Source organism: Dendrobium catenatum, unplaced genomic scaffold (genome assembly GCF_001605985.2).
Source record: "Dendrobium catenatum unplaced genomic scaffold, ASM160598v2 original_scaffold_98264, whole genome shotgun sequence".
In the NCBI taxonomy this organism is placed as follows: Eukaryota; Viridiplantae; Streptophyta; class Magnoliopsida; order Asparagales; family Orchidaceae; genus Dendrobium; species Dendrobium catenatum.
This window is the reverse complement of record NW_021416702.1, coordinates 92806-117561: the sequence shown is the minus strand read 5'-3', so window position 1 is coordinate 117561 and position 24756 is coordinate 92806. Positions and strand designations below refer to the sequence as shown.

The following is a 24756-nucleotide window of genomic DNA, read 5'->3' as shown; positions in this document are numbered from 1 at the left end:
TATGTATCTGATTAACGACTAGCCTTAATGGAAAGTTATGATTGAGAGGGGTAATTAACTATAGGGGCTTGCGCCTATAGGAAACCAGAACTCAGATCATAAAGTCCTCACAAAATGAGGGCGAAATCTCTGGGTAGTGTCTTATTTACAAACCCATCTGCCTTCCAAAATTTACCTCGGAACTTATTCAGTTAAAACTTCCTCGCCGAATAAAAAGAAAAGCGGGCGGAGGCCGGGGCCGAATTTTCGGAGCCTACAGATCGAGGTCAGGTCGATACGAAAAGCATGTCAACAAGTCTTTAGCAAACCTTAGCCTTTAAAATGTAAGGATCTTCTTATTATTTTTGCATATGGTCTGGTGAATGAAACGATTCCTTTATTGAATCAAATCTCTCTTTTTCATGGATTTAGAGCCTTGTTTTCCATGAATTTTGAAGAAAAGTGATGGAGGCATGCATAGCTAATGTGATTCTCATGTTTCCATTTATCAATCAATTTTAAAAGATTTTGCATCCTCTTTGTTCTCTTTTTGCACTACTTTTATTTGTTCTTAATTGGGACCGAGAAATTGGAGATTTTCAACTTATCAACCAATTGTAGAACTAGAACAATACAACTTTAAAAAGAAGCGGCAAACTCATCTCTTATGATTTCATGCTTCTAGTGGTAGGTTATTCACTCGATTATATCTCTTAATCTTATTGGTTTTTCTTTTGCATCAAAGCTAGATTACTTTTTTTAATAATAATTGCTGTTGCATGTATTTTACATCCAAGATCTATAGCTCACAAATGTCAAATAAGTCTTAAAATTTTCATCTCATAGTTAAATTAGAGCAATGTTTTCTGTAAAGTGCAAATCTCAGACATATGTAACACTGAAGCGCTTCTTTTTACATTAAAGCCATCAAATCTTGTAGAGTGCAAAAAGTACCAACTAGCATTTTCAATATTTTGATAAATTCCTAATGATTTGGTAGTATCATACAAATACTTGTTTGTTCATTTTAAATACTTAGGTGGACCTTAATGGCATACCTGTGAATTTTCCTTTAAAGTATAGGGTTCATTAAACCAGCCACAAATGGTTAAGAGAAGGCTGAGATTTGACTAGTGATAATAGTAAAACCAATAATCATAAAAACAATAACAAGAAATTATAGGCCCTAGCATCTCTAAATTAAAAAAAAGTAACGAATTTTCATATCTCATAGCTAAATTTGAAAAAAAAATAAGATAAACCATATTGATAATGATTCTAAATCTTAGGAACATATGCAAAAGGTATATCATAATATGAGAAATCAAAATAGATTCGATTTAATTATTAGTTGAAGAGAATTGTGGACCTTTCCATCAAATTATATCCTCTGAGGACGCCTGAAGACCCACAAAATGTAATTGCTGACCCAACTCCAGAAACTCCAAGCATTTGAGTTGTTATTGTAAGCCCATTGAACCGCTCATGCATTTTTGTTGTTGCAACATAAATTTGAGGAAAAGGAGCTAACGACTTACATTGCAAGTACAACCAATTCAACGATTTGACACTAGGAGGTACAACAATCTGCGGCATGGAAGAATAAAAACATTTTAAACCCTACATTAAAGCTGGCCAAGACAAAGGCACAAAAACTTGTCCAATATAGTGGATAATACTATGAAACAAACTAAAGCATGACGGAACAGACAGAATAAGTGACAATAGAAGTTAAAAATTGCAGTTGGAGAGCAGTCCACTTTGATTCTTGAGCTTTTTTGCAAGCATTTCAGCAGGTGTCAACAGAATTGGAAATCCATGTTCTACATGTTCATGTAAATATAAATAAAAGGATACAAAAAATATAAGGTTTTTCGCAACCATTCACCATTTTAAACAGCAGTTGTAAAGGTTAAATTCAAAGTTATTCAACAACATCCAAAACATGTAATTTGATATACAAAGTATCAAATAAGAGAAAGCAACAAACGAGACACAGTTGTGAACGCATGCAAAAAGTTAAAACTAACTCACTTAAAAAAAATGGTTCAAAAAATAACATTCCATTTCCCTCTTCATTGACTCAAATTTAGCTCACAAAGATACCATAATTTCAAAAAAAAAAAAAAAATTCATGTGGATACACAATCACACTTATGAAACTCTTATTGTTAATTACCCTATATAGCTTCTTCAAAAGTTAGTAAAAATTCCAAAATAATCATCAAACTAAAACTTGTTTTTCCTTTCATGCATTTAGTGTTGGTAAAATAACATTCAAAGCGAATAATTTGCACACATCATCTAATTTTATAGGAAGTAAGAGGTAGGTATGGTGTTGACTTCAAAGTTTTGCGCCTATTTTGTTGAGTGTTTGGATTATGCATGAAGTTTTTAACACATTTATTAAAGCACATGGAAACAAGTTTGAGTTTGAAAAGGATCTTTCAATTTCAAAATGAATGCAGATTTGACAGAGCAATTGCAAGTCTTTTCAAAGCAGAAGAAATTTGAGTCATTTTTTTTTCTCATCTACGCACCATTTTTAGACATTAATTTGAATGATTAACACTAATTTCGGAACACAGACAGATAATTTTGATTTTAGAGTTCATGCATGTTCTTTGATGCAAGTGCATGACATAGATGATTATTTCTTAGTCCATTTGTATGACTCACTTGCACTTTTTCATAAAGCACTTGCACTTTTTCATAAAGCACTTGCATGATGCATTGGTGCAATTGCACTATTTTCTATGTGCTCAGATAGCTCACTTGCTTGCTTCTTGGTGCACATTCATTGTACACTTGCACATTTTTATGCTTTTTAATTATGTGCTTTACATGTTTTTCAGTGCATTTGCATGATACACTCTCGCGTAATTCAGCTTTTACATGATGCACCTGCACCTGCAAATTTTGCAATGCATTTGCACTATGCGCTTTCACAGTTTTTCAAATGAATTCGCAAAGTATATTCATATTTTTTAATGTGTTAACATGACAGATTTGCATGGTTTACAAACAATGACAAGTCTATCATAGTAAGTACATGCTTCTCGAGATAATTGTATGCTTCTTATGATGGCTGCATAGTTCATGGTGGTTGCACACTTCCCAAAGTGGTTGCATGCTTCACGAGGTAGTTGCACATTATATGAGATGTTACATTTGAATTTAAAAGTTAGGTTATGATGCATGCATGATTGAAAAATATCTAAAATGTGATTATCCATATATTTGTCATTAAAATGGGCACAAAATCTCATTTTGAAATTTTTATTGAGAGTCAAACAAGAGAGCGAAGAATCAAAGGACGTCACGTTGCATGCAAATTATGGGAACATCAAGATTTTTGGGGATTCGAAAAGAATGAGGATTTTGAAATGGATAGGATTTTTATGATAAAAAATCTAGTTATATATAGAGAGATAGGTAACCAACTTTTTATTAAATTAAAAAAAATGTGTTAATAGTCCACGTGAATTTCACGTTTCGTGTTCCTATCAAAATCCTTGTAGCAACCAAACATACGGCAAAAGTTATGTTTAGCTTTTTTGCTAAGGATAGAGCAATATGAGACTCTTCTCTAAGTAACTTTTATGCTCTGAACGCGCTGGTGTAGTTTGTTGCAAACGAGCGATGTTTGAATGATTTTAATCGTGGTTGAAGCATTTCAAACTGATTTGCGCAATGCTACATCCATTGTCCATCATTTTCATTGTGTATGATTGAATTGTGCTGAGATTTTTTAAGGTATTTTCAAAGTCCCAAACATGTCAACAATATCTTTTTTTGTGAAATGAGCAATGATTATGCATTTTTGCATGATGACATGACTGTCTTTATCATGTTCAATCAAATCAATTGCGATAACCCTTGGTAATTTCGATGCTACTAACACATCGCCGCAATATGTTTTAGAAAATGAGTAATAATTGTATGATTTTGATTACAATCAAGGCGTTTTTTATTACTTTGTATGATATGGTGAACATTTTTATCGCGCTTTAAGAGCAACTATAAAGGTCAACAAACAATTGTTAATATATAAGCTATACGTGAAGTAAGCTAAAACATTGGAGTTTTGGCATTCAAATGATTTAGGATGTTTGCATCCAGCATCCTCATTATTAGCATGAACTCCTGAACCCATATTGATAAGAGAGGTCGTATTTTCAAAGAGTAACCACTTCTTGATTACAGCATAAGAAATCAATTTTTGGCTCTTTTTTTTTCTTTTTCTTTTTTCTAATTATAAGGTCTAGCAATCAAATCATAAAGGGGATAGTCAACCCAACTCTTCACCTCAAACAAATCCATGAAGATTGGTTTTCCTGAGTTTGGGCATCAAATCGTCAAGGGATCAAGAAACTGAGTAGCTAATGATTTTGGGCCATCCAATTTCTTGATGGAAACAAACGATGATGTTGATTCTCATGTCACATAGTGGAAATTGAAGAATAAATCACTAGGTGTCCACTGCTAAATACAGATTGTCAGCCAAATGCTTAATGATAAAAATAGGCAATATAAGTTTGAACACAGGATCAAAATATAGCTATTAGGTTGAATGTTGAATTAAATATATTTTGGATAAGTTCATATTTGAATATTAAATTTTAGATTAAGATAAATTATTTTATAATTATCTTTTAATTTATAATTATTTAGTTTGTTATTTATATATAAGTTCCTCTTTTCTAAAATTTGTTTAAGAGATTATTAAATCTTATCATCAATTATAATTGCTTATAAATAGCTTAACTTTTTGAAAAAAAATCAACATGAACTTTTCCCAAAACCCTTCTATTTTCTTCTCTTTTCCTCTCCTTCAATTGAATCCCTTCAACAAATCAAAAGTCCCAGGTGCCTTAACCAAATCTTCCCCTTAATTAGGCAACCCCTAAAATCTCTAGATTTGCTGAAATAGCCTACTATATATTCCTTCAGATGGCTTTAACACAAGGCATTTACACCATTCCAACCACCACTGAATTCCAAAGAAATAGCGGAGCAATTTATTTTGTTGAAAAAGGAATGCAGTGTAAGAAAAATACAATGTAAAGTAATATAGTGTATTGAAAACATTTTTTAGTAATTTGAATGAGTAAACTACATATGCAAAAGATTACATCCTTGTGTTGGATTTGATGCATAACTGATTTAGTGTACAAACCGATGGTGGCAACGGCAGCGGATGGTTTTGGCCAGCAATGGCAGCAACAAACGGCAATTACGGCAGCAAGTGATGATAGCAGTTAGTTGTGGCAGCCAGCAAGCAATGTCAAACAACGACGACCGTGGCCAGCACAAGCTGTGTTTGGAATTCGACCAAATTGAGTAAATTTCAAATACATTAGAAATCAACTAAATAGGGAATTTTAAATACACCAAAATTTTATCCCACATTTGCTTTTTTCAAACCAAACACTGAGAATTTTGATTGTACTACAATTGGTTATATTACCAACTATTACTTGCAACCAAATACCCTCAAGACTATTGCCTCCTTTTGTTGTTTTTTCTTAAAACAACAAAAGGAAAAGGAATTGGTTGTTGTATGCAAGCAAAACACTAAGTGCTTGCTGTCCAAGCTTAGAAGAAGGGGAATACAAAGAGGGTCAAATAAAGCAAGACTACTAAATTAAGTAACCATTATTTATGATTCATAAACAAAATAAAGAAAAAGTGGCTGAAAATGAGTCCTAATCTCATTGATCCGCTACCAAAACAAATGATAATGGAGTTGGATGAAGATTCCATTCACTACCACCACATCGAATACTAGTGATCCTGCCCACACTCTCCCTACTGCTTCCATTTCCCTGCCAACAAATGCCCGCCAAATGAAAATTGGAAATCTGAAGACGAAGATGAGAATGAGTAAGATAATATCACAGTGATAAATAAAGGAATAACTACACCACTTAAAGTGAAAGTCAAAGCTAAAATTTCTACTTATGATGGGACAGTCAATAAAGAGAACTTGACATGTGGAACGACCAATTGGAAGCATACTTCACTTTGAAGAGGTGTAATACTTATGACAAAGTGGTGTTTGCTCAGCTTAAATTAAACCACCATGCTTTAGGTTGGTAGAACATCCACTTAAAGGTAAGTGATCATCAGGAAATAACTTAGGGGGCAATTAAAGCAATTAATATGTTGTGAGTTTTACCTGATAGATTATGTTAAGGATTAGTGGAAGAGATAGGACAGTTTAAAACAATGTGAAAAATAAATTGTGTAGAATTACACCATGGAATTTGACAAATAGAGACCTTGGGAATTAACCTTAGGATGTACAGACACTTATGAAGTGCTCCTTTGGGATTTTTCTCTGAAATCACTACAGAACTCCACCCCTTTCCTTATCTTAGATCTCAACCAAGCTAATAACATGGCAATGAAAACTCAGGCCATGTTACAAAGCATCTATGTTGCACTGATACACCTATTTATGAAGGCGTGTTGTATCCGATACACAGATACACCTCCGATACTCCACCGATACTTGTCGAATATGCCAAAGCCGTATCCAATTAAAATACTTTTTAATTTCAAAAGGACACGCATATCCGATACGCGTGTCCGTTGAAAAACAAAAAGAAACCCTAAAAAAAAAAAAGACGTGTCGTATTTACTTTCGCGGTTGCGAGCAAGATTCTCTCATTTCCGAGATGGATTTGAGTCTCTTGATAATATGAAAATATTAAAAATTATTAATCTTTCACTCGATGAGCCTGAATTAGAAGCTATGATATTTATTGAAGATGATATGGAAGTTCAAAGACAATCCAATGAAGAAGATAATTATATCATTTCTTCTATTGAATAGTTGAAACTTCATGTGCTAGATAATTTATGTTTATGCTTTTGTTGTTGTACTAGACATTTAATGCTTACTTATATTTTGATATTATAAGCTACAATGCTACAAATGATGTTGTTGTCATTTTTTTTTGTAATTTCAAATATTATGTTTTGATTGCTTTCTTAATTTTTATGTATGATTTATAAATTATAATGCCGTGTCCGCGTCGTACCCGTATCCTGTATTTTTAAGAATTGACGTGTCCCGTATCCGTATCGTGTCGCCATATCCGTATCGGTGCAACATAGCAAAGCATGCACCAACAAAAACAAATGCCTTGGGAAAGTTCTATGGCCATTGCCAGATAACTGGTCACACTAAAAAAAATGTTCAAATGTAGATACATGAAAGGAGTTTTCATCTCAAATATATAGGTAAAACAAGAAGTGATTAGCATCATCATCAACACTACGAACCAAGGAATTTAATCTCCATCAAGTTGGTAAAAAGATTTGGCATAGAGACTAGTCTACATTCATATCTTTACCCCTCAAGATAGACTCAAAACAGAACCGAGTTGAAGATTGATTGCTAATATCAATTGAGGGTTGTAATCACTATTAAATACATCAATGAGATGATATGCGAGGTAATTCCACTTAACATCTGTCAAGTAATCTTGAAGAGCTCAAACATGCATGATAAATATGCAATGTTGCATCGTCATACCTACCAGTATGAGATAACTAAGAAAGGGAAAAAGCATTTTGAAAACCAGAAACGAAATTGAACTAAAATGATAAGTTCAAAGTTCAAATTTCAAATGTTGAACCAAGGCTAAACCGAATGATAATAATACACATTAAAATTATTTTAACATGTAATGATATTTTCACTAATCCAATAAATAATATTATAAATCAGGATACTTACCATTGTATATTTTGAATATGATTCTAAATCAAATTATTAGGCATAATATTTTGATTATTTTCTCTATATATAGGCACATATACAAATGTTTGCAAAAATATATGAAATATTACCACTCAATTGGAATTTCCATGTCAACCAAAATTAAAAGAAATTTCATCAACCTCTCTTCATATATTTATAAGACATTCAATTTAAGAATAAGGTATATGGATTTAAATAGTTTTTTTAAATATAACTTTTCTTTCTAGCCATCTGATCAAGATCAAAAGCTATAAAATGATCAATATTATAGTTGGGCGATTCATTAAAAATTAGATCAATTCACTGGTCCCAAGGTTCAACTATCGAACTCAACCAGTTCTATCTAGTTTTGTGCAAACACATATTTAGAATTGGACTAAATCGATCGAAGGACCGATTCACAGTTGGACCAACTGATCCGATTCAATTTTTAAAATTATGGGAAAAGTAGTTGGTGAATAAATGCTAAGGAGTACCAGTAGAAAATTGTCATATAAACGTTGCACAACATTTTTGAAATCTAGTTAATACGCAAGCATATTGTAGAGGAAAAAAATAATATACTATTCTTACATTAAGTAGGTTAGAAATTTATAATTGTAACAACCATTGGATAAGCATTTTGATAGAATATAAAAATTATGACAATAGCGAGCAATAGAATATGATATTCAAATACTTTTAGACTCATCACTGAGAAATTTACAAAAACTCAATCATCGAAGAAGAGATCTAAAGCAAGGAGCACTAGGGCGTCAATACCAGCCGCATCAACCCAACCCTAAAAATTTGGGTTCGAATAGACCCATTAATAAGTGAGTCGGGTTTGAGTCAGGCATTCCAACCCGCTTATTAAACATATTAGGTTTGCATTGATAGGACAACTCAATTTTGACCCAAAAATAACCCGTTTAACATTTTTTCTTAAATTTTTTATAAATCAGTATAATCTTCTTATTTTTTATTGATTAACCTAAAATCTATTATTAATAAGGTAATAAAAAAATTTAAATAAATAGGTCATTGCATCAAATTTATAATATGACTAAAAATATAACTCAATTTAGATGGTAACAAAATATCATCCTATTTTAGTTTTAAAAATTGTGTTTACCTTTCTAGCTTGGTTGCAATGCATATTTTCAGTGGTTTTGTTATGATTGACTCTTATAAATAAAAGACAACACATTTTACCAGTTTAATTGAGCATGTATTCCTATGCTTGAGACATCATGATGATATACATGTTTGCAGCACATACTAGAGTGAAACTATCAGTTGTATTTTCTCATTGATATTTATGATCATTAAAATCTAATCATAAGCTTAGGACTAATGGGGTTAACAAGAACTATATCATGAGCTATCCAGTAAGTTATGTGCATTGATTGCCTAGGAAGTCCAAGCTCAAAGCAACGTATATGTCGCACTACTTCATCAGATTGCATCATTTTGTTGCGCAGTTAGCTTCAGCTGAAAACAAAATCCTAGTTCAAATTTCATGGTTTAGTTTACTTCTGGCTATCTTCCATAATAATTAGGCATCAACATTCACTTTTCATTATTTCTCAGTATTTTAGTTATCATTTATTTGTTGCATGTTTTCTGTCATTGTATCTAGTTAATTCTTGGTAGTTATTATCATTATGCTCTCTCGCAAACTAGTTTTCTTACACACTTCTCATTGGTTCATGTCACTGGTGCTAGTAGCTTCTTGCTCACAACCTCCTTCCCAAGAACAATTTTCAATGCCTCGTCGCACTCTCTCTTAATTCATGCTATCTATGCCTCTCAATCTCTACTTGGTCATTCAATCTCTTGAGCATTCTTAATTTTTAAGTATTATTTCATCACTTCATCATTTATATCTTTGATTTTTTTTAGATAGAGGCAAATTAGTACTATTAAATGTATCTTTACATTTGCCAAAAATTATTACCTAATGTGATTTAAGTTGGGTGAATTAAATGACTAATGTATGTACATAATATATGTATAGATAACAGACAAGCTATGAGCGCTCTGATTAGTAAAATGTTGCTTCACTTTGCCTTCAGCGCATTGAAGTAAGAAAAGAAAAACTGTAGTAGATCTCATTGGGCCTAGTGCTTTGAAAATACTGTAGTTATCACGTATACAGGGATAGAATGCATCAATGAATTTGCATGTAAAGAAGCATAGATGAAACACATTCTTCAAAGGTATCAATTAGAGATCTAGCTATACCTGAAACCTCAGCACACCACTCCTCGAGCAGGGAGGATCTATCTTCAGCTTATTGACCGCCTCTTTCATCGCATTTACGGCCTGCATAAGGGTCAGAGCTGGGTCCAAAGTTCGCGTCAAGCAAAGTTCTACAGGCAAATCAGAACAACCAGTTTCCACGAACTCATCGACTACGATGTTCAGTTCCCGGGCACAAAATTCCTTCTGAGCATAAATCTGCCAGCAACAAGAATAACGTCAAATCAAACTATCAAAGGGGTGGAAAGATAGAGGGAGTGAGAAATAGAATGACGACATGTGAAATGCGAACCTGAGAATTAGGGTTTGAGCGTAAGTAGAAAAGTCCGGGGTGGTTTCGGCAATGGAACGGAAGAGAGAGCCGAAATGGGGAAGAAGGGATGAACAATGAATGACTGCGGATGCGGTGATTTGAGTGGAGGAGAGAGGGTTTTGAGGAATGGAAGAAACCTGAACTCTGCAGCTTCATGACGTTGTAGAAGGATGAAGTGGATAGCGGAGATAAGAAGCGAATAGTGGAGATACGGAGGGGAGAGAAAGAGGCGGGGAAATTGGGGGGGGTGCTTCGACTGTATCGAATCGAACCAAGCTAGATAGATCCGTGGGCCGTAACCCACAAGATAGATAAAAAGCCTATAACAATTGAAGGAGTCCAGTTGGACCCAAATCTCCTTTAGATTTAAGTTTATAAGGTAATTCATCTGATATAGAATCTGAGCCTGAGCCTGCTCAAAAAAAATGTTGAAAAATTTATTAAATGTAGAATTTTTTGGGGGAATTTAAACATAGGTTTAATCTAGATTAAATGAATTGATGATGTAGCAATTAGGGGTGTAAGTGAGTTGAGCTGGCTTGAGCTCGACTCATTAACGAGCTCGCTAATCAAACTTATAAAGAGCCTCAAGTTCTAGCTCGAGCTTATACTTAAGCTCGTATATTAAACAAGCTTGAGCTCAAGTTTAACCCAGCTCATCTCATAAGTTTATTGAGCAGCTTGATTAACTTAAAATATATTTAAAATTAATTTAAATTAGCATTATATAATATATTTAAGATTTTTTAATTTAATTATATATTAAAAATAAAATTCTAAAATTAATTAAATTTTCTAATTTATATCTAAAAAATCGAGCTTAACAATCAAGTCAAGTTTGAGCTTTTCAAACAAGCTCAAGCAATCAAGCCGAGCTCGAGCCAATAATTTTTTTAATGAGTCAAGCTCAAGCTTAGTAAATGAACTTAGGTCGAGCTCAAGCTCACTAAAAATTAAAAAAAAAAACTTAGCTCGATTAGGCAAATACTCGATTTGACTCGTTTACACTCCTAATAGTAATCAACTAAGATTACACTCCTAATAGTAATCAACCAAGATTACACAAAAGTTAAGGGACTATCGAGTGGATCTATGATATTGATAATAGATTTTCAAATCAAGAGCATTGTAGAATTTTGACTAGAAAGGAAACTAAAAAGAGTCTTAATTTTTTTTCTAAGTAACATATACTTTGTGCTACTAAGCAATGCCATAATAGCCAAAGAGTCAAGAAGTGCCAAGAGCTTGAGATCCTAAGAAAGCTTCCAAATGATTCTAAGAGATGATCCAACCTCAAACTTAAGAAGACTGTTGATCGTGTGATAATGATGACAGCCTAATAATGCCTCTCTATGAATGGGGGCATCATAGAAGGATGCCATATTTTATTACTTCCGCATTTAGAGTCATAATGTCTTGTAAAAAATGCATGATATAGCTCGCATGTCATACTCCATTTATTGTAGCCCATGTTGTGAATTTTACTATTCTGTAAGAAGACATGGGGTATGATAGAGTACAACTGCTAATCTATAGGACTCTTTTTTTTTTTTGTTGCATCAAATGAAGTGAACCACTAAGCCTTGGGTGTGAGTCAAAGAGCTAGAGGGATTGAGAGGGGATTTAAGGGAAAGTTTCTTCCTCCTCCTTATATGCTTGTATATTAATGAGATCATATGTGTTTAGTTTTTTCTCTGCATTGAATATATATTACGCTATATCCATTCATGTGATTATCTTGATGTCGCATCTCATGGATCAAGTTTTTGGTATCATAATGTCAAGTTCAAAAAGAGCTCTTGATGCATGGGTTTCAAAAAGAGTGGCTACAAGAATTTGGGAGAATCATTCCTTACTATAGAAGAAATATTAAGAAGATAAATGGGAGTCAAAATGCTAATTAACCAAGTTGAACCTCCTGTGAATTGGCTAAACAAGGTGTGCTCCGACAATAATCAATAGTTATGATGACCGAAATATATGCAAGCATATTATTGTGCAAATTTTAGAATGCAAACAAGAAGTTAGGAAAGATGATTGCGCCTAGAGAATGATGATGCCAATAATATTGTGAGAAACTAGTGAGACCTTTGAAAGGTAAGAAGATGACTCAAAATATGAGAACCTTGATTCTTCTTTCAATACGTTACATAAACTCTTCAAGATAGACATAAAGATTAACATCGTTACATTTCATGCTTCATTCTTGGTAGCCATATTTATTATCATTCACTCATCCTTTTCATCACTCACCTAATTAAAGGACTGAGTGATACCATAACCCATAATTTAAAGGAAAGTTTGTTGGCCCAATCTATTGTACAGGAAATCTTACTACAGCCTACTTGAATTATTTATAACTATCCAACTCTTGCAATGCCATATTTATCTTATATCAATCATATCGTTTTTTTTTTTTTTTTTTTTTTTGCAAATTTAATATCATGTATGAAATACAATTAATCAATAAAATATAGGAAATTCCATACACTATTCATTTACTTCATAAAATAAAAACTACATTTATATCATCCACAAATAAATTTGCATTCAACAAATATTATATATATATATATATATTATTTTGTGTGATTTGTATAAACCCTTCATAAAATATTTGTCATTTTTATTTCCGAAAATATATTTTTAAGTGCCTCTCTAAAAAGCATGGATAAAATTCATTATGATATATTTACATAAAGATATTACTATAATAACAAAAACTGTAAAAATATTTTTAATAAACGAAGCTTATTATGAATCATTGTGAAGCTTATATTGATCATTCCTCTAACTAATCAAAATTTATTAGCATTAATTAAGAAATGGGAAATTAACAACAAAAAGAACCCAAGAAGAAGAGGCGTCTCGAACTCGGCTGTGATCCATTAGTGGAGCAAAATCATAACAAACAGCTAATTAGCATTTAGCATGGCTTTGTCATGGCCTTAATTGTCATCCACATACTTTGATAGCGACATCATTAACTTTAATGACGATGATAAAAACAGTGGCTATGATGATGGAAGCAAGCTAAGTTTTATCCTTAATCATCCTCTGCGATTGGATTAGAGCACTAATTAATTTGTTTTGAGAAGCCTAACCACCTTTTGTTTTGAGCCACAATTGCTAGCTAGTGGATTGAGAACATAATGTAAATTGGTACTCAAAAATCTTTAACATGCGCTTGTGCGACTTTGTGCTGTGCTTTTGTGCCACTATGTTATAAAATTTAATACATATAAGTGGATAAATTGGATGTGTCCATCAAGTATATATATGTTAAAAAAATGATAAAATAAGCACAAAATCAACATTTTAATAATTGAGCTACAATAAATTGGTTGTTTTTTATAATCCGAGGCTTCGTTTGGGACGGCTTTCTGACTGTTTCTTAAAACGATCGATTTTCTAATACATAATTTTTAATTTTTGCACTAGGCTTTAAGGAACATGAAAAAAAATCATCCCAAATGAAGCATGAATATCTTTGTTGGATTAGGAATCATTTGGTGAGCATTAGGCAAGCTGTCACTATGGATTCACTTTCCTCTAGAGCCTGCTCATTCTCTTCTGAGAACCAATGTCCGCAAATAGAGAGTGAACCTCAAGATCACTAATTATACAGGTGGCTTTAGCTTGGCCCTAAGTTGTCTTCATAGTTTTTTTTTTTTTTTTTTTTTTTTTTTTTTTTTTGTTTTAACCCCTCCCTCTTATTATTGTCTATGCTTTAACACCTACCTAGATTCTCATCTATGAAACTTTTCATGCATGAATTCAAATAATCTTGTTTTTGTCTCTAGTAAGCATGTCCAATTTGAGATATAGGCTTCGTTTGGGACAGCTTTTTCATTGCTTTTCAAAACGGAGTTTTAGTACAACATTTTTTAATTTTGTACTAAAACTCCGTTTTAGAAAGCAATGAAAAAGCCGTCCCAAACGTAGCCATAGGCTTCATTTGGGACGGCTTTCTTATTGCTTCTTAAAGCAGTTTTTTAGTATGAATGTTTTAAGTTTTATACTTGAAAGATGCTTTAAGAAGCATGAAGAAAGCCGTCCCAAACGAAGCCATATTTTCTAAAAAATATTTGATCTTGCTTCTCTCAAACTAGATCTAAGAAAAATTCTAACTCAAAAGACCACACTTTTCTCTTGGCTTCACTTATCTTGATCAAATTCTAGTCTCAAGTAAGGCGTGGCTATATTGCATCTAGAACTCTTGGATCCAACAAAAGCATGAGCTAGCTCCTCAGTCTTAGGGTTAACATTCTTATCATTTAACCAATTTTAATTATTTTTAGTCATTTAATTTTAGTTTTGATTTTAAGAAAATCATTACATTTATCCTTGTATCCATATCATCATAGACCAGACGTTGAAGAATCTAAAAATTTTTGCATAGAGCATTAATTGTGTCAATGCCTAGACCCAAAGCCTACGCACTCACACCAAGCACCTAATCATTGGACTTAGCATCTATGCACCGATTTTGAAGTTTTGTGGAGTTATATCTCGGCTAAGTAGCAGAATGGGTGCCCACGCACTCAACATGGTGCTAGGCACCGTAATGATGATGTTTTCAAGAGTTGAAATTTATAATATTTTGGGGAGTCCATGTATGAAAATTTTGTAATATTATTATGATACAATTATAGCATCTTGGGGGATCTTTTTTGGTAGCAACGTGATGATAACCATAAAAAAATCAGAGCAAGAGCCTGTATAATTTAAGTTTTATCCTTCTTCTCTCCTTTGATGTTTTTTGCTTTCTACAATGTATTTTGTCCTTCTTTTTTCATAAGTAAAATCTAATTTTTGTGATTAGATGTAGCTTGATAATATGATGTTGGTTTATTTTTAATGTGATCAATTGCCTTTTGTTGCTTTTATTATTAATGCATATTTTTTATCTGTGTTTATTTACTTGTGATAGATTAGTCACCAATTGTGAGTTTTGGAGGCCTATTAAAAGTTAAGAGTGGAAGATAAACTCGCCTTGGTTGGATTATCTCAATGGATCATAAGGTAGAGATGTTTGTGTTAAAGATGTGTAATCATTTTGATCACTAAATCATATCAATGAAATTTATTATTATTATTTCAATGTTAGAGATGATCACAGGATGTAATGATAAATTATTAACCCAAGATTTTTAAGATAATGTTATGGGACATTCATGATCTACTTATGATAAACATGATTTAATTTATCATTGATTCATATTACAACTTAATCATCAGAAAATATTCTTGTGAAATCTAATCGTAGAACTTCAACCCTAAATTTTAGACCCTTATTTTTTGTTATTTTTATGTAGTGAGTTTTCTTATATTTGTAGCTATTTTTTCTTTTGCATTAATTCACAAACCATACTTTATTTTCATTTTGTTCAAATAAAGTTAAAATCGGTCTTATTTTGATACTTAGTGCTACAAACGCCATAGAATGATACTCTCACTTATCTCTTTATTACTTATTTGACTATATGCTCTTGATGTTGGGTTTACCCATAATAAATTTTTAGCATCATTTTAGGGATTATTAATCATTGGTATTAATACCAATTTTTTTTTAGCTTTACTTTTGATATTATTTTTTTATATATTTTTGATTTTTCATTTAACTTTTTTTGTTGTTATCCATAGTGTATTAGTAATTCTTGTGGCGAGTCACTAATCCCTTTTGATCCAAAAGTTGAGTGAACACTTTTAAAGAACTTGAGGGAGTAGATACAACCATAAACATAACTCACTAAACTATGGAAAACCCTGAAGAAGTTGTCGCGGGCCTTGCTATAGGTGTTCGAGAATTATAACCTCATACTCAAGGCAATGTTCAAGCTTAAAATTCAGGCTAACTGCTTTAAGATTAAACATGGCATACCACAGATGCTAATAAATTTTTAGTTTGGAGAATTGGGGACTAAGGACTTGAACTACCATATTATAAATTTTCTTGAGATTTGAAATACTTCCCATTTTAATTACATGTTTGATGATGCCATCTTTCATTGCATTCCTTTTTTTTTTAATTATAGGATTTGGCCAAAAAGTTGATTGAATTCTTTGTTGAGAAATTTTATTTTAAGCTGAGATGATCTAGAAATATTCTTATTCAAGTTTCACTCACCAATAATTACTACAAGAATAAGAATTGAGATTTTAAATTTTGTACAATTGGAGGGTGAGACATCAGATGATGCATAAAAGCAGTATAAAGATATGTTGAGGAAGTTTCATAACCGTAGGAAGGACAAATGGATACATGTTTAAACTCATAATGGTTTGGTTGAAGCCACCCAAATAATGATTGATGATGCATCTGGTGGGACATTATGGAGAAAAACACATGGTTTAGCTCATGACATGAGTGAAGATCAGTGGTTAAGTGTAAGGAGCCTCCCTAACAAAAAGATGGGTATTATAAATTGCTAAATGATAGAAGCCTCCCCAATAAGATGTTGATTATTAGATGAAATGGTCATGAAGAATTATCAGTGGCTAAGTAATAGGAGCCTCTCCAACAAGAAGGTGATTATTATTAATTTAGGATATTGATCATATTATAGCCATCATAGCTCAAGTTGTATCTCTAATGAAGCAACCTAGCTTTTCATCATAAATTCCATCCACATGCCTTTATTTTATGTGAATTTATGGAGGGGCACCTTAGAGTAATGAGTATCTGTTGAACAATCCTTCTCCCAAACTCAATTAAAGCATGCACAATTTATACAAGATTTAAATTGGTAAGATATTTTATTCTCTGGCATTAAAAAAAATTATTAAAGGAATCACCACAATTTTTCTTTTAAAAATTCAAATGTAGTGCAAAAACTTGTAGACTTTTAATAGCCTCTTCAATTTCAATAGTCTATCATATTTTAGCCCTTGAGGGTTTAACCATAATTAAAGGTGGAGAGCTTTTACTAAGATATGCACTTTCTCAACTCATCTTTACCACCACATAATCCATGACAAAGAGAGATACCACACTATAGAGGCAAATCTATCTATTCAAAGGTGAGAGATTACCATCCAAAACATCAAGGTGTAGATTGGCTAGTTATCATAATAGTTAGCCCTACAATAGCCTTATGATATGCCAAGTAATAATGAGAAAAATTGAAGGGATTACATCAAGTTAGTAACTTCATAGCTTGGCAAAGAGGTACCTAAATATTCTTATTAACAATCCACCTCTAAATGTTCCATCATTATCATATCAATAATTTTTTCAAAAATAAATATCTAATAAGAAATTTTCTATATTATAGATGTGCTTAAGAATCTATATATCAACATGTGATTCATTAATATGCTTGATTAGATGCTAAATTACATTAAATTCATGAAGGTGGTCCTTTCTAATAAGGGGAAGGAAAATAGTATAAGATTATTACATTCACTGAGGATCAGTTTTGCACAATTCCTTAAAGGAATCTTCTAATAAAACTTGTGTGTGTGTGTGTGTGTGTGTGTGTGTGTGTGTGTGTGTGTGTGTGTGTGTGTGTGTGTGTGTGTGTGTGTGTGTGTGTGTGTGTGTGTGTGTGTGTGTGTGTGTGTGTGTGTGTGTGTGTGTGTGTGTGTGTGTGTGTGTGTGTGATTTGGGGGCATTAATATAGCATAAACTTCTTTATTTACAAAGGAGCTCAGAATCAATAAAGTGAAGCTAAAAACTATCTCATTGTAGCAAGTCAATTACTCAATCAAGCATTCAATAGGGATTGTGGAGGATGTGCTTATAAAAGTTGAGAAATTCATCTTCCATGTTGAATTTATTATTATAGACATAGAAAGAGAAAAGATTAGGATAACCTAATCATCTTATAGTGTACTTTCTTGGAAGTAGGGTGAACATTCATTAAAGTTTAAAAAAGGGAACTCATTCTGAGATTACAATACAAAGAAATTCTTTCAATGTGCTTAGTGCAATTGATCATGCAACTTCTGAGATAGATAGTTGCTTGAAATTAGACATGTTTGACACTTACAACAAGAAGATCCTTGAGCTTCATTGTTCAAGAAAAGACTTGTACTACCTATATTATGGGAATCATTCACTCTGATGATCTTGAGGTGCTAGTGAACACTAAAATCATATAAGAATTTGCTCCTATATTTATAAGGAGGACATTTAAAGATCTCTATAATGAACATCATAAAGAACTGTTTATGCAATCATATGGGAGACTCCTGGGTGAATGACTAACTACTTATATTGAAAAAAGATATATTTAATAATATTAGCAATGAAATAATTGTACAACGATTTTAAAAAATGAAGACTCCATTGAAAATTATAGATAATATGTAAGAAGAGTATCAAGATTTAACATTCTCAATTGTAAGTTTTTTCTTTTATCATATATTCTATCTTTTTATAATGAGTCTAACGATTTAAAAAAAAAAAAATAATCTGTCAATGCGATTCCAAGCCCAGCTGTAAAATGTTGAAGTTTTTTTTTTTTTTTTTTAATTCAATAATTTGTGCCCCACAATAAAAAATCCTGGCTTTGCCAACATAATAAGATTATATTTATCATTCTCATAATAGTTTCTTATCACATAATTTAGTAGGAGGGCATCAGATCTTCTATTCTCTTTTGTTTCCTCTTTATCTATATTTTTTAAGAATTCAAACTTTTACAAACAATTTTGAATTTAAAATTAATTTGATAATATGAAAATTTTCTTACAACAATATTATTTCTATGCTGATTTTAATTGAAATCAATCAAAATAAGATTATAATCAGTCATTCTTTTTTTTTTTTTGAAAATTTTTAATAAATTGAATTATAATTAACGCATATATATATATATATATATATAATATATATATATATTAAATAAAATTTTAAAAATTATTAAATTTAGCTCTGATCTAGCAAATTAAAATGTAGATATTTTTTTATTTTTATTTTCTTTTACCATGCGACAGCACTGTTCGTCCAAAAAACAAAGACGCACTGTTAGGCATTAAATCCTGTTACCTTCCGTACTATACCCACCACCGACAAATCGAACCTACTTCGCCATTTCCGTATGCGGACTTTTAATCAATCATCATGCGTACAGTCCTCGCCTGAGTGCTCCCAATAATATTTTAGAATAGTCTGCAATTATAGTTTATAAAGAAAACAAATTAATCCCGGACATGGCAATTAAGATGTGGCAGACTTCCTGCTATCAAAATAAATTTATAAGTTCATATAATTGAAATCTTTTTAGAGGCTGTTTGATTAGCAATATTATATATATATATATATAATAATATATTATTATAATATAATATATATATATAAATATATATATATAATATATATATAATATATATTATCATATAATTTAGGAATTTTAAGAAGCGTGCCGATTTAAAAATAGTGTATTTGAGTGCTTTTAAAAATCATTCTATAATTTATTTTGAGTATATTTAAAATGTATCTAAATTTTTACAAATTTCAGTATACAAATTAGATAAAAATGATGTCGATTTGCTGCCATCTTAGCTTCGCGAACCACCAGCCCTTACTGGCACCAACTTTTTACTGTCTCAACCTACCTGACACCCATCTCCACTGATACTCATAGTTGACCTCCATCACTCTCTATCACAACTCTTCTAGTTGTCGCTACCATCGACAGTCCGCCGCACTCGCCATCAACCACCTACGACCAACTATTGTTCCAAACGAGCTAGTATTTTATTTTTGGTATTTATTTGAACTACAACAATTTTATTTTAAATCATAATTCTAATAAGTTAATATTCTTTTATTATTTTTTATAATTATAAAAAATTATTCATTTGCCTTTATATTTTAAGTTATTTTTATCAATAATATTTTATAAACAAAATAATTAAAAGTTGAATTCTCATAAGTAAATCTCACTACTTATTTTTATGAAAATAAGTTTAAAATAGGATTTATTTTCATCTATTTTATTAAATAAATGCATGAACTTTAAAATTAGTATCGCTTAATCATGTTTGTAAAGATCTTACAAGGTATTTCTTTGATTTTGGAATCAAATCTCATCCATTTTATGTCGATAGATAGGGGAGATATAGACCAAAATAGTGAATTATGCCTCATACTGCATAACTGTTCTACTCCCCTAAGTCAGTCTCAGAAAAAAATCTCTCGCATCTACTATCATGTAGAAGGTAATAAAAGTCATGCTCTAAATACATCTTAGAACTCCTCCCAGCTAATCAGAAAAATCAATCTCCTAAAAAAGTTCTCCTCCTATTGGCCCATCCACTCGCCAGCACTCAACCTCACCATCTATTAGAAAGATTGTTAATGTTTCCTCCCTCTCAAGAGGATAATATATACCATCAAATGTCTACTCCACCCTCCTCAACCGGCCCTCTGCTGCTCTAGGAATAATAGTATATATACTCAAACCTTGAAGGCTTTAATTGTAAATTTTTTTGCATATGTCTATCTACATCATCAGGAATCATTCTCTATGCCTCACCCATCACCTGGGTTATCAGGCTAGCAAATAGTGAAACTATACTAGAACCCATTATCAGAGTTGTATTGTATACTTAAGCTACCTAACTACCACTATGCTTATTTTTCATATATGAGTCTGACAAATCCATAATCATATAGAATATACACTTAAACATAAATGTACATAAAATAAGCAATAATTAATAACCAGAAAAAACTTAAAACTACCCTACTTGACTTACATATCAATTCCTATAACTATATTTTATAATCTATTTCAACACTATTGCTTTGATATCACAACAGCTTATCACAATCCAACTCAACCAAGACAGGCCTATCGTGTTGAGTGTGATAGGCAAAACTCAAGATCTAATTTTAAAATATTTTGAATTATCTTTTAATATACTTTTTAATTAAATAAAGTACTGACTACATAGCTACTAAAACATTCAATTACTAAAAATAAACTCATCCACAATATTTCTTTTATTTCATCAAAATATATTTGCACTACACTACATAACTATAGGCAAAAGCCACATAGTTGAATAATAAATTAGCCATTATATTATAAAAATCAAAATAAAGAAAGACCTATAAACTCTGATCAATCTTAAACTGTTAATCCATAAGCACCTTCCCTTTTCTAGAGCCAAAAAATCATAAACAAAGTCATAATGAGCTATAACATCTTGCAGACCTCACAAACCATCTAAATTTCTAAAATTATTTTATTAAATATTTTGCTGAATATTTAAAATTAATTAAATGCAATTTAATAAATTAATGTATTAAGAAATGCAATACGAACATAGCAGTTATCCAATTATAAAAAAAAAAAAATACTAAGAAGACGAATAAATTATAATTCATATCATAAAGCAATTCATATAACATTCCGTAGACCTAGATAAAATCTCAAAGGTTCATGACCCCTTATAGTGTACTCTCTTTTGTGCATATAACAGTAGAACATGACTTATAGCCATCGGAACATGTCTTATAAGCACTAGAATATTTTCTAACATATATATAATCTCAGATGATTCTGACCCCTTGTGCTTCCCAGTAGATTATTTAATAACATATGCACATTTTTTTATCATATTATAGCGGCTAATTAAAGTGTAATTGAGCATGCATCAGAATTGCATAGTTTTCTCTAATGGTAGTCAACGGAAAATCCTACTAGGAAAAATGCATATTTTTAAAAAATAACTAAATTATCAAAGATTATGCAAAATAATATTTTAAGACTTTTATCATACTACGACATTATATTTCATAGTTCATATAATTTTCTATCCAATAAAAACCACACAAATATCAAAACTCCATTGTAGAATTTAAAAAAAAAAATACTCAAAACATTCATAATCTCAGTCTCTATAAAATATAAATAGTTACGCATTGAAAGTCTTACCAGTGCAAAATTATCTGCTTTTTTTCGCTAATGGGAACAATAATTTAATTGAAAAGTTAGATAAAAATTTTATATTTTTTAAAAAAATTGAGATAGACGTATTGTAATCTACCTCGATCCGAACAATTCTTTGAACTGGGCTGACAGTTGAAAATGCCCTGAAGTGGTTAAAAAAAACCTCTTCTTGTGGCTTTTTAACCAGATGCTAAACCTGGAGGTGTGACATTTTCATTCCAAAGAGTCTTATCTAAGATACAACTGCTTTCTTTGGTTTGGTAGTGACTCCTTTTCTGCTAAGAAAGCTGACCTTAAGTATTATGAGCATATCATCTGCATTGACTGGTATAAACACATATGGTTCAATGGTTTTAGTACTAAATACCTTTATAGGAAAGTTATGGATCAAGGCCTAACTGCTACAACATATTTTGGTTAAAAAGGGTAGTACTCTTAATTTAATAGACTATGCTATCTTTGCTCTAACCATGAGGAGAATCACGAACATCTATTTTTTGAATGCTCCATCTCTGGCCATCCTCGATCTAGTATTTCAAGAGGTTTATGCTTTCTCATCAGTTATTCATTCTCTTAAGTCTTCCGCCATGCAACTACCATACATTGTACTATCTTAAGAAGGTTCTTCCTTCTTGAGCTTCAGTTTTTTGTAAATTGTATTTGGATTAAAAGAATCATTATCCTGTTTAGAAGTGTGCACTATTTTCTTGCTATAACAACTAAGAATATTCACTTTACTTTTAGACAAAAGAGCAAAAATTAGAGGCTTAAACATGAGATGCCGAACGAAATTAAGAAGCTTCTTGGTAGAGGTTAAGCTATTTGTTCTATTTATGTTGCTATGTTGGATTGCTTATTTCGTTATGTTTCCAATTTTCAATTTGGCTGCTCTACTAATTAGGCTTCATTTGGGACGCCTTTCTTCTTACTTTCTCAAACTGATTTTCAGCACAAAAATTTTTTGAATTTGAAATTTGTGTGTTAAAAAGCCGTTTTAAAAAGTAGTATAAAAGCTGTCCCAAACGAAGCCTTAATCCAAGTTTTACTCCATGACTTAGGCTTTGTTTGGGACGGCTTTTTTACTGCTTTCTAAAACTGAGTTTTAGTACAAAATTTTTTATTTTTTTTCTAAAACTCCGTTTTAGAAAGCAATAAAAAAGCCGTCCCAAACGATTCCTAACTCAAAAGTTTATAGTTTTTTTTTTTACTTTTTTGATGATAAAGCAAAAAAAAAAATTAAAACAAAAGAATAAATGCGAATTTAGCATCAAAGGATATATCTTAGATCATCCAATATCAAAAAGCTATATCACTAACTTTAAGTGGAAAATCTTTCTCCATAGAGAAGCAATATTGGCGTGTAATTGATTTTTTTTAAAACGACGTCGATTAAAAAAAAAACAAATTACTTTTTGAACTAAGAATAATAATAATAAATAATATAAGGCATCTCCCTCTTAATTATAATATATGGTAATAGTTTTTAAAGATATTTAGGGTATGACTGGGACTCCTATAACGTTTTATAAAGTTGATTGTGAAGTTAGGGTTTGTTTGTGATAGTTGCGGCTTTCTATAAAGTTGATTGTGAAGTTAGTGTAAGAAAATTTATATTTTTATCTACTCTTATTGTAAAAACTATCTTTCTATCACTAGCATTTCTAAAATTAAAAAGCATTAAAAAAGTTGTAAGAAAATAGCAGCCAAATGTAATAAAGTAGTGAGAAAGTTGTCAAAAACAGACCCAAGTGTCTGCTTGGGATGATCGTAATGTTTTATGAAGTTGGCTGCGAAGAAGCCAACTTTATTATAATGTTTGCAAAAAATAGTTTTCCTCAAATTTTTTTGAAATGCATTGAGAAAACAATAAGAATATAGTAGTTAAAAGAAATTATAATTACTGTCAAATAAAAAAAAAGTAGCGAGAAAACTATCCCAAACTGACACTTAGTTACATATCAAAAAATTCTTAAATGTTTTCTTATATAATATTAATTTTTATATTTATTTATATAAAATTTAAATATTCATATTACATTAAAATCATCATTAATATACACTTAAATTATTTTTTTTTCATGTGTAATTTAAATACAAGTAAATATAAATATTGAAATATTAAATATATAAATATTAAAAAAATTATGATATGCATATAAATTTTCCTTTTTCATCTTACAACTCGAACAAGATATAATTTTCAAAAAAAACATTCCATACCTTTACTTAAATTAAGCTCAGGAGTGTCTTAGTATTTTTTTTCTTTTTTCTGAAATTTGCTTGCTCAAAAAAAGGAAAACAAGAAGCTAGAACGAAAAGAAAAGGAAATGGGAAACCCGCTGAGCTCTTATTATCTTATTATGCAGAACAAAACTATGGATTAGATCAAACTCGGCATGCATAATAAAAAATAAAATGAATCCAATTCCTAAGAAGTTTCATCAAAGGAAAACAATTTCACATTGGCCATTCTCAGCCGATTTTAAATAAATAATTTACAAACTTTTTCTGAAAGTGACTTCCATTGCATGCGTCAC

The 24756-nt window shown here is 31.3% G+C and overlaps 1 protein-coding gene across 9 annotated transcripts in view; it reads right to left on the bottom strand.

Annotated features, from left to right (window-relative positions):
• The window catches only part of LOC110109286 (protein PHYLLO, chloroplastic), a 110248-nt gene extending 99696 nt beyond the window's left edge, over positions 1–10552 (bottom strand). For 4 of the 9 annotated variants that reach the window (XR_003699620.1, XM_028691989.1, XM_028691990.1 and 1 more), the window contains exons 1-3: positions 10290–10552; positions 9980–10195; positions 1349–1566 (exon numbers count right to left, since the gene is read on the bottom strand). Coding sequence is in view for 6 of the 9 variants with exons in the window: in XM_028691989.1 (XP_028547822.1) it covers positions 1349–1566; positions 9980–10195; positions 10290–10466 (611 nt within the window). In the remaining 3 variants the exon portion in view is untranslated. Of the gene's footprint in view, positions 1–1348; positions 1567–5141; positions 5279–9979; positions 10196–10289 lie in introns of those variants that run through there. The other 5 variants (XR_003699619.1, XR_003699618.1, XM_020840275.2 and 2 more) reach the window with 2 other exon arrangements.
• Positions 10553–24756: the final 14204 nt, after the last annotated feature.